Below are 20,509 nucleotides of genomic sequence, written 5' to 3'. Positions count from 1 at the left end.
GGCTCAAAACCGGTTTGAGTAGCTAGCATATCGATATTCGGTCCGATATCCGGTATGTTTCTCTGGCCGCTTGTTATATTCCGGTACATAATGAAAATCTCAACAAAATTAGTTCAGTGTAACCATATGATTAATCAAGTGATGACTTAATTTCCTAGACTATAAATTGATCAACTTGAATCTTTTTTCCAATTGGTACTAATTAATGGATAATTAGTACTGTATAATGATATAATTATTATCTTGCTATAAAGTAATTTAGTATCATTGTCCACAGGGACCACAATCTTAAGTAAAGTATCCATCAAAGAGGGGGAAAAGGAGCATTCTTTTTGCACCCATACCTTTTATGTTATTAACACATGAACCCCAAGAAAAGCAAAAGGTACACAAAATCTGATTTTGCTTCAAACAAAATGAAAATCACGCAATATTCTTTTTTTGTTAACTTGCTTGCACACTTTCTTTTCCCCACTTTTATTTCTAACGAATAATCTTCTCCCCCATCCTTCTCCTTCTACTCCTGTGAGTCCTGTCCCCTTCACAGCATATTATTGTGTATCTTTATATATAAAATGTGGATTAAACCATGTTTCAACAAACTACTTCATATCTCAATCATTCAATATTCTTGAAGAGACTTTGAATCTTCAGTTGTTTCTGTAAAAAGAAAAAAAAAACATGTCATCTTCATCTCAAGCTATGCTTCAAAAGTCGGATTCCATCGCTGAGAAAATGCCTGATGCATTGAAACAAAGCCGGTACCACATGAAGAGATGTTTTGCCAGGTTCTTTTAACTCTTAGGATTAGTTTTTTTTTTTTTTTTGGCTACATTTTGATGCTATTTGGATTCCTTAGTTAGTTAAATGTTTGTGCGTAAAAAAATGTTGTAGCTTTGTTGGAGGAGGAAAGAAGCTGATGAAGCGTGAGCATTTGATGAATGAGATAGAGAAATGTATAGAAGATAGCCGTGAACGCAGTAAGATCCTTGAGGGGCTGTTTGGTTACATTCTCACTTGTACTCAGGTAATATAATATATCTTCATTACCATTTGCAATTAAAAACGGTTTAGTTGCGTGTTCATGCGAAATCACGGTTTATTTTTCTCTGTTTTAACTACTTATCAGGAAGCAGCAGTGGTTCCACCGTTTGTTGCACTAGCCGCAAGGCCAAATCCTGGTTTCTGGGAATATGTTAAGGTCAACTCTGGAGATTTAACAGTTGATGAAATCACAGCCACTGATTACTTAAAGCTCAAGGAATCTGTTTTCGATGAGTCATGGTTAGTAAACAATCTTACATACGGCGTTTTGGCAATAACCTGAGCTATATTCATCATCTGGTGTAACCTTTTTTTGAAATGTTATGTAGGTCTAAAGATGAAAATGCACTGGAGATAGACTTTGGAGCGATTGATTTCACATCTCCTCGTCTTAGTCTTTCTTCTTCGATTGGAAAAGGAGCTGATTACATCTCTAAGTTTATATCTTCTAAGCTTGGAGGCAAATCCGATAAACTAGAACCTTTGTTGAACTATCTGCTTCGCCTTAACCATCACGGAGAGGTCATGATTGAATCATTTCTTGTTTCCATTTTCATCCACCTTCTTGAAAGTCTTATAACTCATTAAAAATGCTTTGTCTCTTGCAGAATCTCATGATCAATGACGATCTCAACACGGTTGCAAAGCTCCAGAAATCTCTCATGCTTGCTGTGATTGTTGTCTCGACTTACTCAAAACACACACCTTATGAAACTTTTGCACAAAGGTAAAGAAAAACAACTGATCAAGTTCCTTGAGGAACCGGAACAAGGATCTGATTGAAAAGTTACTTTCTTAGGTTGAAGGAGATGGGATTCGAGAAAGGTTGGGGAGATACAGCAGAGAGAGTGAAAGAAACAATGATTATCCTTTCAGAAGTTCTTGAAGCACCAGACAATGGGAAGTTAGATTTGCTCTTTAGCAGACTTCCCACAGTGTTCAACGTTGTGATATTCTCTGTCCACGGCTATTTTGGTCAGCAAGACGTACTCGGATTACCCGATACCGGAGGCCAGGTCATTTACTTATACAACTCTTCAGTTTTATATTACCTGCAAAATTTGATATCTAACTTACAAGAAGAAACTTTTTGGTTTATAATGATCATACAGGTTGTTTACATTCTGGATCAAGTAAGAGCTTTGGAGGAAGAGCTTCTTATTCGAATTAACCAACAAGGTCTCGGATTCAAGCCTCAGATTCTTGTGGTGACACGGTTAATACCGGAAGCAAGAGGAACAAAGTGTGATCAAGAACTAGAAGCCATTGAAGGAACCAAGCATTCTCATATTCTCAGGGTTCCTTTTGTTACAAATAAAGGAGTCCTTCGTCAATGGGTTTCCCGATTCGATATCTACCCTTACCTCGAGAGATTTACTCAGGTAAGCTAATCATCTTTCCTTTAGAATGTTTTCATACTTTCTCAATGAAAAAATCAAAATAAATCCTCCTTGTTAAACCATTCTTGTTTACAGGACGCAACGAGCAAGATTCTTCAACGCCTTGATTGCAAGCCAGACCTCATCATTGGAAACTACACAGATGGAAACTTGGTTGCATCTCTAATGGCCACCAAACTTGGTGTCACTCAGGGAACGATCGCTCATGCGTTGGAGAAGACAAAGTATGAAGATTCAGATGCAAAGTGGAAGGAATTAGATCCGAAATACCATTTCTCATGTCAGTTCACAGCTGATTTAATCGCAATGAATGTTACTGACTTCATCATTACCAGCACATATCAAGAAATCGCAGGAAGGTTCGTCTTGTTCGTTTTTTTGCATCAACATATACACTGAAATTTCAAACTCATAAAACCAAAATCTGTGCTCTGTTTATGTTGCAGCAAGGACAGGCCAGGACAGTACGAGAGTCACACTGCCTTCACAATGCCTGGTTTATGTAGAGTTGTCTCTGGCATTGATGTCTTTGATCCAAAGTTTAACATTGCTGCTCCTGGTGCGGATCAATCTGTATACTTCCCTTACACAGAGAAGGATAAACGATTCACCAAGTTTCATCCTTCGATACAAGAACTGCTTTACAATGAGAAAGACAATGCTGAACACATGTAAGTAGTATAGTCTCATTGCAATTGAATAGTCAAGACTCAACGACTTACTAATTCTTCCTATGTTGGAACAGGGGATATCTTGCGGATAGAGAGAAACCGATAATCTTCTCAATGGCGAGACTTGACACGGTGAAGAACATAACCGGTTTGGTTGAATGGTATGGCAAAGACAAGAGACTTAGAGAAATGGCTAACCTTGTAGTCGTTGCTGGATTCTTCGACATGTCAAAATCTAATGACAGAGAAGAAAAAGCTGAGATCAAGAAAATGCATGATCTAATTGAAAAGTATAAGCTCAAGGGGAAATTCAGATGGATCGCTGCTCAAACTGATAGATACAGAAACAGTGAGCTATACAGGTGCATTGCTGATACAAAAGGAGTCTTTGTTCAGCCTGCTTTGTATGAAGCTTTTGGCTTAACCGTTATCGAAGCCATGAACTGTGGACTACCAACGTTCGCCACAAACCAAGGTGGACCAGCCGAGATAATCGTTGATGGTGTCTCTGGTTTCCACATTGATCCCAACAATGGTGATGAATCTGTTACAAAAATTGGAGATTTCTTCAGCAAATGCCGTTCAGATGGTTTGTATTGGGATAATATCTCTAAGGGTGGTCTCAAACGCATCTATGAGTGGTAAGTAAAGATAATCTTGAAACAAAAATCTTATCAGTTATCAGATTACATTGCTTATTTGTGGATTTTGTATTGTCTGTGCAGTTACACATGGAAGATTTATGCAGAGAAGTTGCTTAAAATGGGAAGCCTTTATGGATTTTGGAGACAGGTGAACGAAGATCAAAAGAAAGCGAAGAAGCGATATATTGAAATGCTTTACAATCTCCAGTTCAAACAATTGGTGAGTTTTGTTATCTGAAGATTACTATTGATGAAAGCTACAAAACTAACCTTTACATCCTTATGGTTTCTTGTAGACCAAGAAAGTGACAATCCCGGAAGATAAACCTCTGCCTCTGAGACTGGCTTCACTCCGTAACCTTCTTCCCAAAAAAACAACAAATCTTGGAGCAGGAAGTAAGCAAAAGGAAGTTACAGAAACGGAAAAGACGAAACAGAAAAGTAAAGATGGTCAAGAACAACATGATGTAAAGGTCGGAGAAAGAGAGGTAAGAGAAGGCTTGCTTGCAGCTGACGCATCAGAGAGAGTGAAGAAAGTTTTAGAATCTTCGGAAGAGAAACAGAAGCTAGAGAAGATGAAGATTGCGTATGGACAACAACATAGCCAAGGAGCTTCGCCGGTTCGAAACTTGTTTTGGTCAGTCGTTGTTTGTCTCTATATCTGCTACATTTTGAAGCAGAGGTTCTTTGGTGCTAACTCGGCTCAAGAGTATTAAAAAGTTTGACCTTGGATCGAGGAAAAGTGAAAAACTGTAAAATATGTAATGACTAATGAATGAAACTACCATCGATGTAAAATTAACTAATAAAATCAAATTGGTCAAGATTTTTTTTTTTTTTTAATTTGGCTTTGTGAATTAATATTGGCTTACCAAATTGTCCAACTGTATATAATTACACACGTGTATGTACTATGTGCATGTATTAATTATGAAAATTGGTTGAACATATATTTGAATTAATATCTTAAGATAATAAATAAAGTAATGAATCGGTCCATATGATAATTAAATTTAGGGATAGCTATATGGAGCAAACGAAGGCAGAGACTGTATGTGAATTGGTTCACTTTATTCAAGGTCCCAAAATAAATGTGGTAAGATGAGAAATTTATATCAAGGCTTTAAGGACTCTATTTAATTGCTTCTTCTTTTCAGACTGATGTCAATATTTTTTAGGAATAAAATAATGCACACATGAATGGTAAATTAAAGACCAAAGTTGATAATAATAAGAAACAATATAAATAACTTTTGTTCCTAAATGATTATCTCATCAATAACAAAGAATTGGTGAATGATACACAAATTCATTACACTATCTTTAGTTCATAAATAGTTTTATATTTACTTCGCATTATAGCATTCATAATCTCTAATGAAATCCATGATACGTTTCTATATCATCCAATAATGAAAACATAACACCAAATAGAAAATTTGCAAATCAGTTTAATTATGAGATTTCATATTTGTTTTAATAATCAGGTTAGTAGTATCATACAGTATGTTGTATCATATTTTCAGCTAACACTTAATGTCGTCGTTGTTGAGGAAACAAAATTAGAAATCGCATGCAATCCCTTTTGTCAACGAAAGTTTGTATAATAAATTCACATTGTTGTCAAGTTTTCAAGTTTCAACCATATTTCTTTCTTCCACAGGTTTCTAATTTCAATGTATAGTAAAAACAGTTTGACTTTTTTTGATATACACTTCGAAGTGAATAGAGTTAAGACCGCGTGAGTAGGAAACAGCCAACACATCGAGACGACCCAAAAATGCAAAAATACAACAACTAAAAATAAAAATAAAGCTATTTTGATTACAGTATTTAAACAGATATAAAAATAGCTAATTATATCATATTAAAGTTATGTTATTTAAACAGTCTTAAAAGGAATTGAATAACGTGCGATGTTCCTAAATATGAATGTATGATTAAATCAGGTAAAACATAGTACTAATAATCTTATATAGAAAAAATTATAAATTAGTGGAACGTTCCATGCATTCATTGTATTCAGTAAATAATCTTTACTATTGGCAATTTTGTCGAACTTATGACCCGCTCGCTTTAATAGAAGACTACAGTGCAGATAAGTTGTTTGTCCATGTGTAAACGTTTTAATAGTTTTAACCGTGGGTAAGAAATGTTTGTTTTATCACGAGTTAAAACAATAATTACTACTATTAAAATACAATAATTATTATTAAATATCCTTAAACTAGTAATGTTTTGAGAAAAGTAAATATCTATAAGAAAATCCATTTTAATTATAGATCTTTGTTCACTAAACAAAACAAGTGGTGTTTTAAGAAAAGTAAGAATCTAGTACAAAGTAATTAAAATTGCCTTTACACAGATTTTCTCATTTTTCATTTTGAAGAAATATTATGTATTATAGTAATAAATCTTTATTTGTTTTTAGTACATCTAAATTAGGCAAAAATTAGAGAAAGTACAATTAAATTATAACAGAGTAAGAAAACTTGGGAAATGAGAAAGAGAAATAAATAAAAAATCCAAAGAAGAAGAAGAAAATGAGATCAGCAAAATCCCCAATAAAAGTTAATTTTTGTCATTATACGAAGGTGAGAAAATCGCCGGAGAAAGTGGATAAAGTCCTCTCCTTTTTTTATCCAACCACCGTCAATTTAACCCTCTCCGGCAACATAAAAATCCACCGGAACTTAAAAAAGAGAGTTAGTTGTATAGAAAGAGAAACAAAAGAAGAAGGTTGGTTCGGTCCTCTCTCTCTCTCTTTCCCCGAGTATGGTGAGAGTACTAGTTAGCAGTAATGGAGAGAGCAAGAGACTTTAAAACCCTCTTTCTCTTTCTCTCTCTTTTCTATTTTTTCTTCTGTCAATTTAAAAACCCATCAGTTACGCCAATTTCTAAAGAGAGAGTTTTCTTTTAGCGAATCTGTAATGAATGTTGAAGAAGCAACAAAAGGGGTTTGGGAGCACTAATGGCGGCTTTAGCTTAGGTGAGAAAGTCTTTACAAGGAAGAGATCATATACTATCTCACTTTCTCTTTCTAGGGTGGCTCTGTAGAGAACTAAGAAGAGACATTATTACGGCTAAAATAAAAAACCTATCTCTTTTGGATTTGTAAAAATTCCTTTTTTTTTTCTTTTGTTTTCGTAATCAATTTCTTGCCTAAAGCGAAACCTTTTCACCTCCCGAAATCATCGCCTTTGCATCTTCTCTTTCAGATTCTCTTCCGTTTCGTTTTTTTTCTTTCTTTTAATCTCTCTTCCTCTTCTCTAAAATTTGAACCTTTTTTTTTTTTTGGTGTGTTGCTCTGTTGGGTTTGTGTTAATGGTGACAGTGGTGTAAATGGTCCATTAGTAGTTTGTGGTTGGGTGAAAAGTAAAGAGATTAAAGACTGTTTTACTGTCTTTTCGAAACATTAATTAAAAAAAATGAGTTTCGTCGTCGGCGTCGGCGGAAGTGGTAGTGGAAGCGGCGGAGACGGTGGTGGTAGTCATCATCACGACGGCTCTGAAACTGATAGGAAGAAGAAACGTTACCATCGTCACACCGCTCAACAGATTCAACGCCTTGAATCGTACTACTCTGCAATCCCTTCTCTTTTTTATCTTTTGGACTCTGTTTTCATTTTGTAATCGTTGAAACTTGGACAGGAGTTTCAAGGAGTGTCCTCATCCAGATGAGAAACAGAGGAACCAGCTTAGCAGAGAATTGGGTTTGGCTCCAAGACAAATCAAGTTCTGGTTTCAGAACAGAAGAACTCAGCTTAAGGTTTTGTGTCTCTGTCTCTCTCTCTCTCTTTTGAGTTTAAAATGTAATTCTGAACACGAAAAGAGAGGATTTTGATTTTCGTTGTGGTACTGTTTTGTGTAGGCTCAACATGAGAGAGCAGATAATAGTGCACTAAAGGCAGAGAATGATAAAATTCGTTGCGAAAACATTGCTATTAGAGAAGCTCTCAAGCATGCTATATGTCCTAACTGTGGAGGTCCTCCTGTTAGTGAAGATCCTTACTTTGATGAACAAAAGCTTCGGATTGAAAATGCACACCTTAGAGAAGAGGTTTGGTTTTGTTTTGCGAGTTTTTATTGATGTAAGATTGATTCAAAACATCATTTTGACTGTGAAAATTTGATCTTTTTGCATAGCTTGAAAGAATGTCTACCATTGCATCAAAGTACATGGGAAGACCGATATCGCAACTCTCTACGCTACATCCAATGCACATCTCACCGTTGGATTTGTCAATGACTAGTTTAACTGGTTGTGGACCTTTTGGTCATGGTCCTTCACTCGATTTTGATCTTCTTCCAGGAAGTTCTATGGCTGTTGGTCCTAATAATAATCTGCAATCTCAGCCTAACTTGGCTATATCAGACATGGATAAGCCTATTATGACCGGCATTGCTTTGACTGCAATGGAAGAATTGCTCAGGCTTCTTCAGACAAATGAACCTCTATGGACAAGAACAGATGGCTGCAGAGACATTCTCAATCTTGGTAGCTATGAGAATGTTTTCCCAAGATCAAGTAACCGAGGGAAGAACCAGAACTTTCGAGTCGAAGCATCAAGGTCTTCTGGTATTGTCTTCATGAATGCTATGGCACTTGTCGACATGTTCATGGATTGTGTAAGTAGCTGAGACATCCTCATCATCATGTTCTGTTTCACAATTGGTTGCAGCATTTCTTATAAAAATATTGTCTTCTTGTTGCAGGTCAAGTGGACAGAACTCTTTCCCTCTATCATTGCAGCTTCTAAAACACTTGCAGTGATTTCTTCAGGAATGGGAGGTACCCATGAGGGTGCATTGCATTTGGTAATATTTGATACTATACTTCTATTCTCCTTTTATTTTTGTTTCATTTTGACTTATATATAATAGTAACTTTGCTTGGCTTGGTTATGTAGTTGTATGAAGAAATGGAAGTGCTTTCGCCTTTAGTAGCAACACGCGAATTCTGCGAGCTACGCTATTGTCAACAGACTGAACAAGGAAGCTGGATAGTTGTAAACGTCTCATATGATCTTCCTCAGTTTGTTTCTCACTCTCAGTCCTATAGATTTCCATCTGGATGCTTGATTCAGGATATGCCCAATGGATATTCCAAGGTTAAACTTCTTTTTCCTCTGTCAACTAAATCATGTTTTCATGTTAGAATATCCCTAAACTGATGAATTGAAACAGGTTACTTGGGTTGAACATATTGAAACTGAAGAAAAAGAACTGGTTCATGAGCTATACAGAGAGATTATTCACAGAGGGATTGCTTTTGGGGCTGATCGTTGGGTTACCACTCTCCAGAGAATGTGTGAAAGATTTGCTTCTCTATCGGTACCAGCGTCTTCATCTCGTGATCTCGGTGGAGGTAAACATAATTTTCCATTGCGAACCTCAAAGTTTTAAACTCCATATAACTAACATTTGTTGAGCAACTTTTTGCAGTGATTCTATCACCGGAAGGGAAGAGAAGCATGATGAGACTTGCTCAGAGGATGATCAGCAACTACTGTTTAAGTGTCAGCAGATCCAACAACACACGCTCAACCGTTGTTTCGGAACTGAACGAAGTTGGAATCCGTGTGACTGCACATAAGAGCCCTGAACCAAACGGCACAGTCCTATGTGCAGCCACCACTTTCTGGCTTCCCAATTCTCCTCAAAATGTCTTCAATTTCCTCAAAGACGAAAGAACCCGTCCTCAGGTAACAACAACACAAGATTCAAAATCTTCATACGAAAGATTCATTTGATAATGTATATATTGTTTCCTTCTTGTTTGTGATACTAGTGGGATGTTCTTTCAAACGGAAACGCAGTGCAAGAAGTTGCTCACATCTCAAACGGATCACATCCTGGAAACTGCATATCGGTTCTACGTGTAAGCCTCTTTTACAACAGAGTGATACAAAAGTTTCCGCTTAATTCTCTTTTGACTCATTTGTTTTTGTGTATTAGGGATCCAATGCAACACATAGCAACAACATGCTTATTCTGCAAGAAAGCTCAACAGACTCATCAGGAGCATTTGTGGTCTACAGTCCAGTGGATTTAGCAGCATTGAACATCGCAATGAGCGGTGAAGATCCTTCTTATATTCCTCTCTTGTCCTCAGGTTTCACAATCTCACCAGATGGAAATGGCTCAAACTCTGAACAAGGAGGAGCCTCGACGAGCTCAGGACGGGCATCAGCTAGCGGTTCGTTGATAACGGTTGGGTTTCAGATAATGGTAAGCAATTTACCGACGGCAAAACTGAATATGGAGTCGGTGGAAACGGTTAATAACCTGATAGGAACAACTGTACATCAAATTAAAACCGCCTTGAGCGGTCCTACAGCTTCAACTACAGCTTGACACACACCATTAAAAGCTCTCTTCCCTCTTTCTTCTGGGTGTCTCTTTCTCTTCAATGATGGAACAGAGAAGGGAATTAACTCCTTCTTTTGCCTTCAATGCCAGAGAGAGAGAAGAGAAGCTCATTAACTCCAATTGTTCTGCTGCTTCTGTTGGTGCTGTTCTGTTCTTGGACAAACCTCATTAAACAACTTCTGTAAGAAAAGAAAAAAACAGCTGGATTCTTCTCTCTTCATTTTTTTTGGTTTTTTTTTTTTTTTTTTTTTGGTTGGTTATGAGTATTTTTTTAGGGTATTTTTATTGGGTTTTTATTACTAGAAGAAACTGGAAGTCAAGAACGCACCATGCAACTTTGACTTTGTTTGTATGGTTCGGGCATTGACTTCTATTGCAAAGTTTTTTTGAAAGCTTTAAACTTTGTTCATCTCTTCATTAATGGTCTGTTTATGTTTTAACTGGTTCTTAAATCTTCTTCTCCTTTGATCTAAATGTTGTTGTTATGGGTGGAGAGATAGAGAGAGAGGTTAGGTGATGGAAATCTGACAAGTTGATGACTTTTTTGAAAGTTAGAAGAGAGAAAGAAGAAACAACAAAGATTTGATAAATGCGATTTCTTTTGGTTGGTTCGCTTTAAAAGGAAATTGTGTTCGTACGGAGACCATAAAAACCCATCACTCTCTCGTTGGATCCAAATCTATTAATACACTTTTTTTTATATCAAAACTTATGGTGAAGATTCATGTCACGTCTCAAAATCTCCTTTGGACCCAAAACAAATATATCGAACGTGCGGTTTTTCTTTTGTTTATTAGATTAGAGATTTATCAAAATCAAAACTATTTTGCTTTCAAAAAGATTGGTTTCACACTTTCAAAAAGATTGGTTCCTTAAATCGAACGTACCGTTATTTTGTTAACAATAATAGTCTTGTGTAGGGTTGATCCGTATTATGAACTCGTAATTAATGATGTATCAACAGTAAAGTAAAGGTACTTTCTACCTAAATTAGGTCCATGCCATGGTGCCAATGAACTTCACGTTACTAGTCTAACTGTCTAAGGCTAAGCTAGCCATTTTTTTTGTCTATTAGTAATTTCAAAAAAAAAAAAAACAGGTGTTTCTGATATATTTATTTTGAAATATCGAAATTATTACGACTAGACCGTTAAATAGATTGATAGTGAAGCACTTAACTTAAAGGCGTCATGAATCATGATGAAAAAAAATCATAAATGATTTACAGAATTGTAAATTAAGTGGATAGATACTATAGTATATAAAAAAATGAATGGGACATATGAAATAAATTTGAGATAAGTTTCTTAGTGGTGTAATTTGTTGCAAAATTTAATGATTTTTTTCATTCTTCTAAACAATATGCAATTCTTATTCTTATCTTGTAGTTGTTTTAATAATTTGTGGGAGACAAATTGTCTCCTCTTTTTTTTTTTTGGATTGAAGAAATTAAATGATTATTGAAGTCATTATAAAATAAAAAAGAAGAGTATTGGGCTCAGTTAAAACGGGCTTAAATATAGGCCCATAAGTTATTCATAGTAAACCCAAACCCAATGGAGAAGAGTAAAAACCAAATCACTCCATCAGAATTCACAGCCAATCCTGTTGTTAGAGAACCATTACCAATTTCGATCGTCATCTTCGTCTCCTTCACTCCTAGAAAACGTTGGAACCCTAATCTTCTTAGAAATTTCAATCGAATCTGAAGAACTAGATTACGGGATTAAAGCGAGGTAGAATCGAAGACGATGGCAGGGAGAGAAGTTAAAGAATACACAAATCTGTCTGACCCTAAAGGTGAGACATTTGATTGAATATGGTTCATTGGTTAATTTCATTCTAGGGTTCTCGAGAATTCCTTTTTTGAGCTCTGTTTCTTTTTCTTTCTTTCGGGGCTCTTTTGTTGCAGATAAGAAATCAGGGAAAGGTAAGATTGATGATGAAGACGTCACCTTTCAACGAATGGTTGCAAAGGTTAGCGCATCGTCCTCTCCAATATTCTTACCGAATCTTCTTTTGAGCAATCTTACTGTGCACAAATTGTATGCGAGAGAGGTTGTCTTTGTATATATCTTAGAGTTTGATTGGTCTTTTCTGCAGTATACTACAGTGATTTGATGAGTGTAGTTTGTATGCTAAATGTTATTGATTCGATTAAGCTCTTGTTTCTTTTTTTTGCTTAGCGTTGGAGCAAGTTGTGGTTTTATTGATTGTTTTTTTTTTGCTGTTGTAGCTAGTGAAGTTGTTTAGATATATATATCTTTGTTAGCATTAGTGGTTATTGATGTGTGTGAAGTGATTCTTATGTTTGACTCTATATTGGGACTCGACTTTTCTGATAACTTGCCCCGGCAGGGATAACGGCCCCGCCACATTTTCTGGTTATTGCATATAGATGCAAGAGGTTGCTGGTGAACGTGGAGGCTATCTTCATGGACGAGGCGGTACCAATCTCTCTCTCTCTCTTTTTTTGTTTTTCGTTCTTCTTTTGTAGTTGTGTCATGGCCATAATTCTTGAGTTTCTTGTAGCTTTAGATAGCGACGATTTACTTTATCTGAAAGAACAGATGGAAGCAGAGGAAGATGCAGAACGTCTTCTGAGACGAACTGAGAAACGGGCTTTTGCTGCCTTTAAAATATCCTTTCTTAAATGCTCAGATATCATGATTTTGAGCACTAAGTTATTTGATATATACTTGCCTAGATGTTTTTTTGTAATCTTTCTTGACCATATATCACAAAGCTGCAACCCAAGCTGATTCATCTCCAGCATCTATTCCCTTGCCACTTCGTGTGGAGCCCAAACCAAAGAGTGGTATCAGGTGGAAAATCCCTTCCTTTCCACCTTATTCACACCATGAATTGGATTTTCATTCGGTGACCAACTTTTGTGTGTGTTTTCCAATGTCTAGGCAGCAAGATTTGCTGAGGAAAGTTGTAGAGGTTAAACCTAAACGTCCAAAGATCTCAACACCATCAAGCCCAAGCTTATCTCCCCCTGTTAGAAGTGATAGAGGTCCAACAGAGGCAAAAGTTCACAGAGATAAGCAGAAAGAAGAAGCTATGCCAGTGTTGAAGAAACCTGGCGCAGACAGAAATGACGGAAAAGCTACGGAAAGCAATGGGCAAGGTCAAAATGCTCCGAAAGGCTTGTTGGGATTAGCATATGATAGTTCAGATGAAGAAGACTGAGTGGAGTGATAACCCTGCAATCTCCTATAAGTCTTCTTGCTTTTTATTTTGTCGAAAGCTTACAAGAGTTTAGCTTTAGGATACAATACATCTTTTGCCATCTAGCCCTGTACTTGTTGTAATTGTTGAAACCAAATGGGTTAGTTGGAGTTTGAACTTTGAAGCAGAGAATCTAAAGAAGATGATTTCCAAAAGCATACGGTTGTTAGCTGTTGTGGGTTTTACTGGAGTGTTGAGTTAGAGAGTACTTAACTGAGCAACTTTGGAGTTAAAAACACTATCATACAAATTTGGAGTTACAAGAGAATCACTTGGTTTTGTGCTGATTCTTTTACACCAAAAAAAAAGGTTTTGTAGTGAATATATTCAATACATAGAGATCTACAAGGGGGTGAAGATTGTTGGTTCATTATTGATTCGGAGGATCACTGTCTCGTCTGTTCAACTGGATTTTGAAGCCATTCACTAGACGAGCCGAAGGGAAGAAGGAGATACGATCTTCCTTAAGTTGTGTCCACCTAAAACAGGCAATAAGAATGAATCAGATTTTAGTTAATTTAGAGTCTTAGACAAACATACTTCAGAAGCATAACATGTACTGACTTATATGTGGTGATGAAGTAATGCAGAAAGAGAGCAATTTGAAGGCGAGCCAGTTCTGCTCCTGGGCAAAACCGAGTTCCTCCACCAAATGGGCAATAAAAAGGGCTCGTTCTCCAATTCCTCTTTTGCTGCATTCACATCAATGAATGTTAACCTCTAGATTGATACAAGGTTTAGGAAATTATGTTACAATGTCAAACGAAAAGTAAAACCTGAGTTTCAGGGTCAAGCCATCGCCATGGATTGAAGGAGAGACTTTCTTTGTAATAGCTCTCGTCTAAGTGCACTGCCGAGAGAAACGGAACTACGAAGCATCCCTTGGGAATGACATAATCTGCATAAGAACCGAAAAAAGTTGATTTTTAGACCATGTATCTGCCTCAATATATGTACCAATAATCAAAGACGCAATAACGTACCTTGATATGAGACATCTTCTTTGGCCTCTCTCATAAGCCATATCGCAATTCCACCAAGCCTGAGTGTTTCATCTATTACCTGTTGAGAAATCAAGAAAGCATTTAGTGAAGGTTTATCATCTAAGATCAGAAGCAGAGTAGTTTCTTGAGCTTCTTAATTTACTTACGCATTGAGTGAAGTCCATTGTCTTGTAATCTTGCCATGTTAACATTCCACCCGCGAGCCTATCATGTTCCTCCTGCTCATTTGCAGAACGTTTCAGAAGATAAACACAACAGAGAAGCAAGAGGAACTAATTTACTTATCATTCAAGAGGCCTTATATGTACCAGGAGTTGGGTCATGGCCTTAGGACAATGAGTGAGGAAGTAAACCGCAAACAGCATTGTTTTTGAGGTTGTTTCATTTCCGGCAAACAGTAGATTGATGATAAAATCTGCCATTGATTCGTTTGGTAAACTTTCTTCTTCAAGCAATCTTCCAAGTACACCATTACCAGCAGTATCTGATGCTGCTTTGTTTTGCAACCGCTTTTCTATCGTCTTGTTTATCTTCCTTATGATCTCCTTTCGTGCCTGAATAAGAAACAAACAAAATCTCAGCAAACAAGCTCCAAAGCCACAAATCAATAATTGACTCAGATGTTTGAAACTTACCTTCATTGCTTTGTTGTATGTGAAACCAGGCAAGTCAATAGGAACAGAGAGACATCCATCAACAAAATCAGAGAAAAGCTGAGACATTTCATCGACTTCTGATTCGCTCGACACACCGAGAAGTTGGTTAACCATAAGATGAATGGCAACCTAAAACAGAACCAAACAAAGATCAGAAATCAAGAAAAATCTCCGAAAAGGTTTCTTCTTCTTACTCTTCATATTCAATCACTTACCTTTCTGCAGATATCTTGGAGAAGCACGACTTCACCGTCCTTGAAATTACTCAGTGTCTGGAGCATAACGACGGGAATAACCTCAAGAAAATGAGTCTTGAGCTGGTCATGACGCATCATGCTCGATGCAATCGAGTGAAGCCGTCTCTGCTGATCACCATGCACTGTGATCACTCCATCTTTCCCAACCAAATCCCTGAAAGACTTTGGATAACTTGACTGAAATAGCTTTCCTTCGTTCTGCATTATAAACCGGTTAAAATCCGGGTCTGCTGATACCACTGCCCATTTCCCAAACAAGCTACACGAGAATATCCTCCCATACCTAATTTCATTAAAACCACTATTATCAGGCCTCTTGAGTATTAATAACAAAACAGAGCATAGCAAAGAGACGAACTTTTTTATTTGTTTCTCGACGAAGCTTGAAGGATGAGAACCAGCGACGGCGTTGAGCCAAGCGAAGGTATCTCCGATCAAAGGCCATCCTCTGCTTCCCGGAGGCAGCCTGTGAGGCGCTCTTCTCTTTCTTCTTGCTATACCCGCAAGTAAGAAGATGATTATGAAGGCAAGAAATGTGGTTGATGAAGAAACAGAGAGAAGCCTATAGGATTCTCCTGCAGATTCCGCCATAAAATCAATTACCCTGTCTCGGTGTGTGTGGAGAGTTCGTGGAGAGTTTTATATACAGATTTTTACAGCTAAGACTGCATAACAAGTAAGCAGCAACTGAGGAAATTTTGAATTTAAATATATATATATATATATATATATATATATATATATATATATATATATATATATATAAAAGAAGAAGTGATAATGTTAAGCATTATAAAAGAGAGATGAGAGAGTCGTCGTTGTAGTGTTGCGATGTTGCTTTGACCTCAAGTAGCCTTTTTGGTTAACGTGACGGTGAAGGAATCATGAGGGTAAGGTCAAACTTTATGGAGCCACTAAAACGAGTCAAGTGTGGTTTGGAGCCGCCTAATGGCTAATAATGCTTCTGATAGGGCTCGATATCATAAGCGTCGTGAGCCGCATCAAAAACCACGCGTTTTAGACGCAAACGTGGTCTGTTTCGAGTTTTTAAATAGTTTTATTCTCCTTGACTTACAGACCAAACTTTTTTTTTTAGTACAGAAAATATGCGAAGTATGCGTATGAAAGAAATATAAGAAATGATTATTCTAACACAATTGACATAAGGAGCCAGCAGAAGCCAGCTAAGACAATCTTGGCCTCTAGGGTAAAGCCTCCGAGTCAGTCGGAGACTCCTGACTTGTTGCTCAATCATCCTGTTACACGCTTCAGTGTTTACACTTCACACCAATGCTATAATTATTTTATTAGGTGGTTTTAAGTTGAAGTTATTGTAAACCTTGACATGTATCAGACTCATATTTTTTGTGGACCAAAAATTTGATAACCGTAACTTAAGGGCCGATCTAATGAAGCCCAAAATCTAAAGTAGAGCGCACTATGGTCAACTTTGCTAGTGATGATATGAGAATGGATGTTGTCAACGAAACGGACTAAACCATCATATCATATATTGGACAATAATCTACTACACATCAAAAGTAATTAGTTGGTTCGCCAATGATTTTCTTTTATGTTTTTTTTCGTCCACACCATTACGTACTGCCAGTTGTGAATGGTAAACAAAAACCAAAAGATGGTTCAGTCTACAAACAGTTTTGTTGGTCTATCTGCCACAACCATTAAAGCCAAAATAAAAGTACTATAAATTATAATATATTCCAGAAAATAATGTTCTAACTATGATTTATTATACTCTAGAAAATAAATAAATAGTTTCTGAAAAATGTGATTAATTAACTAATAGTATATAGTATTATATTATTATCATAATGGAAATCATTGTAGGACAAGCACTAGTCAATGCAATAATACATGTTTATTATTTATAATGGCCCACAAATTATTACAGTTTATTTTGTCCGAAAATGAAAGCTTTGGCAAATTTCACGTTGCAAATGTTGTTAATCATTATAGAATCATAACTGTTTAACCAAACAAAAATCATTGTAGGACAAAACACTAGTTAGTTGATTTACTTGATTGGTTCTGCGTCTTCCTAATCCTAGGTTAATTGATATTTTATTCAAATAATAAATGAAAAAAAACTAAATATTTAGTTAATTTTTCTTTGAGTGGAATCTCAGTCTCAATCACAGTTCGATATGTGAAATCTATCATTTCCCATCGACCTATGTCATAAAAACTACGCAACTAACATAACCGAGTAAATGTGTAATAAATCGAAGTATTTTACACAAGATGTAGCTAGTGGCAAGAACAAGATGTGACGAGCAAGTATCTCGAAAAGAAAGTAGGAGAGACGCATGGTTCCAAACCTATTTATGCGAATACTCCCTGACATGTTAAAAAAGTTTGTGCGGCATGCAAATCAAATCCATACATAGCTCATGCAGACTGATATATATCACATACTTTCGGTATTAGCCTATTAGGTATCCATGTAGATAAACTCTCTTATGTAATACACATCTGAATTCTATACCCTTGGTCCCTTGCTATATTTTCGGAAAAATGGGTAAAACAACCTTGAACTTTTCTAAAAACATGTAAAAAATCTTCACATTTTTTTGTGGAATTTTAAACTCTCACCTTTTTAAAGTGGTAAAATAACACCTAATATCAATAAAATCAATTTAAAAACAAACATTATACTAATTTAAATAAATAAATAATCTTGTTTAAGATAATTTTTCTAGATTCTATTTTACAATTGTTTTTTTCCAAATTAAAGTTATTTAGTTTTAGTATAAACTTAATATATAAAAATTCTTATTTCAAATCTATTTGAGACATAGGAAACAGTTTCGTTATCATTAAAATCTTTTGTTATGTAAACAATTTAAATTTATTTTCTTGGACAATTGGTCATATTTAATATAATAGATTCAAACTATACCCAAATTTATTTTGGGTCAAGTTTAGGTTTGATTTATCTGCTAGATATAAATATGTATTTTGTGTTGTATATGATATATTTTTATTAAATTTATAAAAAAGGAAATTAACAATTAATCAAATTTTAGGTGAACGTGAAACCAAACTAATTTTGTAACATGGAGCGATATAGAAATTTTTATACCAAATTGAATATAAATATATGTTTATAATTTTTTTTTTTGATTTGACTACTCAAGTTTAGAAAAAAATTATGTTTATAATTTAAGTCATTTTAAATTCATAACTTGAAAAGTTAGAATTCAAGTTAGAACAAATTCAAACAAAAAATAAACAGAATGGGCTAATCTATAAATGTTTATAGTTTACGTAATAATTTTTAATGGCAATGAAACTAATTAATTTTTATAGCATAAAAATCAAATTTTAGAAAGAAAAATTGCAAACTAAAATTTGAAAAAGTAAATTTCAAACTAAGTTTGTTTATTGTTTATTTGTTAATATTAGGTGTTATTTTACCATTTTTAAAAAAGTTAGGGTTTAAAACTTCAAACAAAAAAATGAGGTTTTTTTTACATGTATTTGGAAAAGATGAGAATTTTATTACCCTTTTTTCCTATATTTTCTCTATTTCCTAACACTCGTTACAGCAATAATCCATGCTGATTGTTTATAAATATTTATAATTTGTCGGAAAATGACAGCTATGGCAAATTTCACGTTATAAAACTATTTTTTTTTTTTTTTTGATAATTGATAATATAAACTTATAGTTAAATCATTAAAGAGTAACATTAGCAAAAAAAGGTTACTAGAGGATAAATTAACACTAGGTACTGCATTCTGATTGGCAGTGTGTCTCCACATGATAAAGGAGTTGGGAAAATACTAAGGATATAAAAACAAACAATCAAATTTGTTAATTTCTTCATAGGAAATGGGTTATAAAAATTAAAAGTGAAAACAATTTTTTTTTATTTTTTTACCTAAGTGATGATTTGTTATCAATACCTTTTAAAATCATCATATTGTAGCAGGCTAGCAGCCAGTGCTTTCTATATAAAGAATCAAATATACTCTGTGACTAATTACATCAAACACATCAAGCAAAGTAACAAATTCCATAAACACAATTAGCTAAAAGAAAGAAACAATCATGAAGGCCACCATATCCATCACTACCATCTTTCTCGTGGTCGCTTTGGCCGCACCCTCCCTAGCTCGTCCTGACAACCATGTCGAGGACTCTGTAGGCCGTCTACTTCGTCCTGGTCAAACGTACCACATCGTACCTGCGAATCCCGAGACAGGAGGAGGTATTTTCTCGAACAGTGAAGAAATCTGTCCTCTTGACATCTTCCAGTCAAACAATCCGCTTGACTTGGGCCTACCCATCAAATTTAAGTCCGAGTTATGGTTTGTTAAGGAAATGAATAGTATCACCATCGAGTTTGAGGCTCCGAACTGGTTTTTGTGTCCTAAAGAATCCAAGGGGTGGAGAGTTGTGTACTCTGAAGAATTCAAAAAGAGTCTTATAATAAGCACTGGTGGTTCATCAAACCCAAGTGGCTTCCAGATCCATCGAGTCGACGGAGGTGCTTACAAGATTGTATATTGTACAAACATCTCGACTACTACGTGCATGAACGTTGGCATATTCACCGATATCTCTGGTGCACGACGCTTAGCCTTGACCAGCGATGAGGCTCTCCTAGTTAAGTTCCAGAAGGCAGCAACTCCAAAAGCTGATTTGAAGACTAAGCTGAGGATGTTCCCTTTCTACTGATTCACAACTCTTGTACCAAGAAAAAGTGTCAAAAATATGGCCTCTTGAATAATGGTTGAGACAATACCAACCACTTGTGATTAGTTTGTGTGTTTTTTCTGGTATGATCAGTGTGTCACTGTCATGTGTTTTTTGCTTTGTTTAAGGATTATGCTTGTGTATAAATGAATTATATAAAACCCGCTTTGTGTTTATGGATTTGGGAGATATGTATACTAGAGCGGACGACATATTATTCTTTCGGTCTCGCAACAACTTTGTAAAATTTGACCAATTAAAAAGTGCTTAAATAATTAACCCTAAATAAATCTGTTGACTAAAAAACAATTACTCCTAAATTAACGACTTTGATTAAGTTACTACCAGTTTCATATATATCTATATAACTACCACTTTCTCCTTGCAAATTTGGTTGTATAAATTTCACTCAAATGTCAACTTTTCACGAATTGCTTATAATGTTAAATTTACTTTTCTTACTGTGTCTATCAACTGCGTTCACGTAGGAATGTTTGTAAAGTTG

At 35.6% G+C, this 20,509-nt stretch overlaps 5 protein-coding genes and 1 long non-coding RNA gene across 14 annotated transcripts; 4 read left to right on the top strand and 2 right to left on the bottom strand.

The window, feature by feature from the left end:
* The first annotated feature begins 29 nt into the window (after positions 1–29).
* On the top strand, positions 30–4,644 carry SUS6 (sucrose synthase 6). Of its 3 annotated transcripts, NM_001334591.1 has the most exons (13): positions 30–52; positions 278–788; positions 895–1,027; positions 1,130–1,284; positions 1,374–1,566; positions 1,653–1,771; positions 1,844–2,060; positions 2,157–2,426; positions 2,520–2,803; positions 2,891–3,115; positions 3,190–3,756; positions 3,841–3,979; positions 4,056–4,644. In NM_001334591.1, exons 2-13 carry the CDS (start codon positions 682–684, stop codon positions 4,473–4,475), a joined length of 2,829 nt encoding a protein of 942 aa, NP_001319374.1. In that variant the 5' UTR covers positions 30–52; positions 278–681; the 3' UTR covers positions 4,476–4,644. The 3 variants fall into 3 exon arrangements, with proteins under 3 accessions (NP_001319374.1, NP_177480.1, NP_001185390.1); NM_105997.2 differs by lacking the exon at positions 30–52 and having other exon boundaries at positions 319–788; positions 4,056–4,584; NM_001198461.1 differs by lacking the exon at positions 30–52 and having other exon boundaries at positions 544–683; positions 812–1,027; positions 4,056–4,583.
* Positions 4,645–6,322: 1,678 nt separating this feature from the next.
* On the top strand, positions 6,323–10,587 carry HDG11 (homeodomain GLABROUS 11). The gene is made up of 10 exons (NM_105996.4): positions 6,323–7,333; positions 7,410–7,527; positions 7,630–7,818; positions 7,905–8,387; positions 8,475–8,576; positions 8,669–8,869; positions 8,946–9,126; positions 9,204–9,463; positions 9,550–9,639; positions 9,717–10,587. The coding sequence occupies exons 1-10, from the start codon at positions 7,188–7,190 to the stop codon at positions 10,113–10,115; spliced, it is 2,169 nt and encodes a 722-aa protein (NP_177479.1). The 5' UTR covers positions 6,323–7,187; the 3' UTR covers positions 10,116–10,587.
* A 19-nt stretch (positions 10,588–10,606) lies between these two features.
* On the bottom strand, positions 10,607–10,915 carry AT1G09377. Its single transcript, NR_139614.1, has one exon. It is a non-coding gene; the product is annotated as an other RNA (long non-coding RNA).
* An 809-nt stretch (positions 10,916–11,724) lies between these two features.
* AT1G73350 (ankyrin repeat protein) lies at positions 11,725–13,631 on the top strand (the record flags this gene model as incomplete). 7 transcript variants are annotated; one of them, NM_001084349.2, is made up of 6 exons in its annotated part: positions 11,725–11,930; positions 12,043–12,107; positions 12,529–12,577; positions 12,663–12,769; positions 12,873–12,955; positions 13,046–13,631. In NM_001084349.2, the coding sequence occupies 6 exons, from the start codon at positions 11,882–11,884 to the stop codon at positions 13,323–13,325; spliced, it is 633 nt and encodes a 210-aa protein (NP_001077818.1). In that variant the 3' UTR covers positions 13,326–13,631. The 7 variants fall into 7 exon arrangements, with proteins under 7 accessions (NP_001077818.1, NP_001117593.1, NP_001320946.1 ...); NM_001124121.2 differs by having other exon boundaries at positions 12,489–12,577; NM_105995.2 differs by having other exon boundaries at positions 11,882–11,930; positions 12,669–12,769; positions 13,046–13,515.
* Positions 13,632–13,734: 103 nt separating this feature from the next.
* On the bottom strand, positions 13,735–15,894 carry AT1G73340 (Cytochrome P450 superfamily protein; the record flags this gene model as incomplete). Its single annotated transcript, NM_001334586.1, has 9 exons — positions 15,640–15,894; positions 15,240–15,564; positions 15,004–15,153; positions 14,677–14,922; positions 14,515–14,586; positions 14,348–14,426; positions 14,141–14,262; positions 13,929–14,056; positions 13,735–13,843 (listed from the first exon to the last, which is right to left on the bottom strand). Exons 1-9 carry the CDS (start codon positions 15,870–15,872, stop codon positions 13,735–13,737), a joined length of 1,464 nt encoding a protein of 487 aa, NP_001319373.1. The 5' UTR covers positions 15,873–15,894.
* Positions 15,895–19,184: 3,290 nt separating this feature from the next.
* On the top strand, positions 19,185–20,294 carry DR4 (drought-repressed 4). Its single transcript, NM_105993.3, has one exon. The coding sequence runs from the start codon at positions 19,357–19,359 to the stop codon at positions 19,984–19,986; it is 630 nt and encodes a 209-aa protein (NP_177476.1). The 5' UTR covers positions 19,185–19,356; the 3' UTR covers positions 19,987–20,294.
* Positions 20,295–20,509: the final 215 nt, after the last annotated feature.

This window comes from Arabidopsis thaliana, assembly GCF_000001735.4.
Source record: "Arabidopsis thaliana chromosome 1 sequence".
In the NCBI taxonomy this organism is placed as follows: domain Eukaryota; kingdom Viridiplantae; phylum Streptophyta; class Magnoliopsida; order Brassicales; family Brassicaceae; genus Arabidopsis; species Arabidopsis thaliana.
Note: the sequence above shows the minus strand (reverse complement) of the source record. Positions and strands in the feature narration are given on the sequence as shown.

Coding starts and splice junctions, on each gene's coding strand:
- DR4 (NM_105993.3), top strand. CDS start 19,357: ATGAAGGCCACCATATCCATCACTACCATCTTTCTCGTGGTCGCTTTG.
- SUS6 (NM_001334591.1), top strand. CDS start 682: ATGTCATCTTCATCTCAAGCTATGCTTCAAAAGTCGGATTCCATCGCT. Junction 1,285..1,373: donor TCTGTTTTCGATGAGTCATG/GTTAGTAAACAA, acceptor AATGTTATGTAG/GTCTAAAGATGAAAATGCAC. Junction 3,757..3,840: donor CTCAAACGCATCTATGAGTG/GTAAGTAAAGAT, acceptor TTGTCTGTGCAG/TTACACATGGAAGATTTATG.
- HDG11 (NM_105996.4), top strand. CDS start 7,188: ATGAGTTTCGTCGTCGGCGTCGGCGGAAGTGGTAGTGGAAGCGGCGGA. Junction 8,577..8,668: donor ATGAGGGTGCATTGCATTTG/GTAATATTTGAT, acceptor TTGGTTATGTAG/TTGTATGAAGAAATGGAAGT. Junction 9,127..9,203: donor ATCTCGTGATCTCGGTGGAG/GTAAACATAATT, acceptor AACTTTTTGCAG/TGATTCTATCACCGGAAGGG.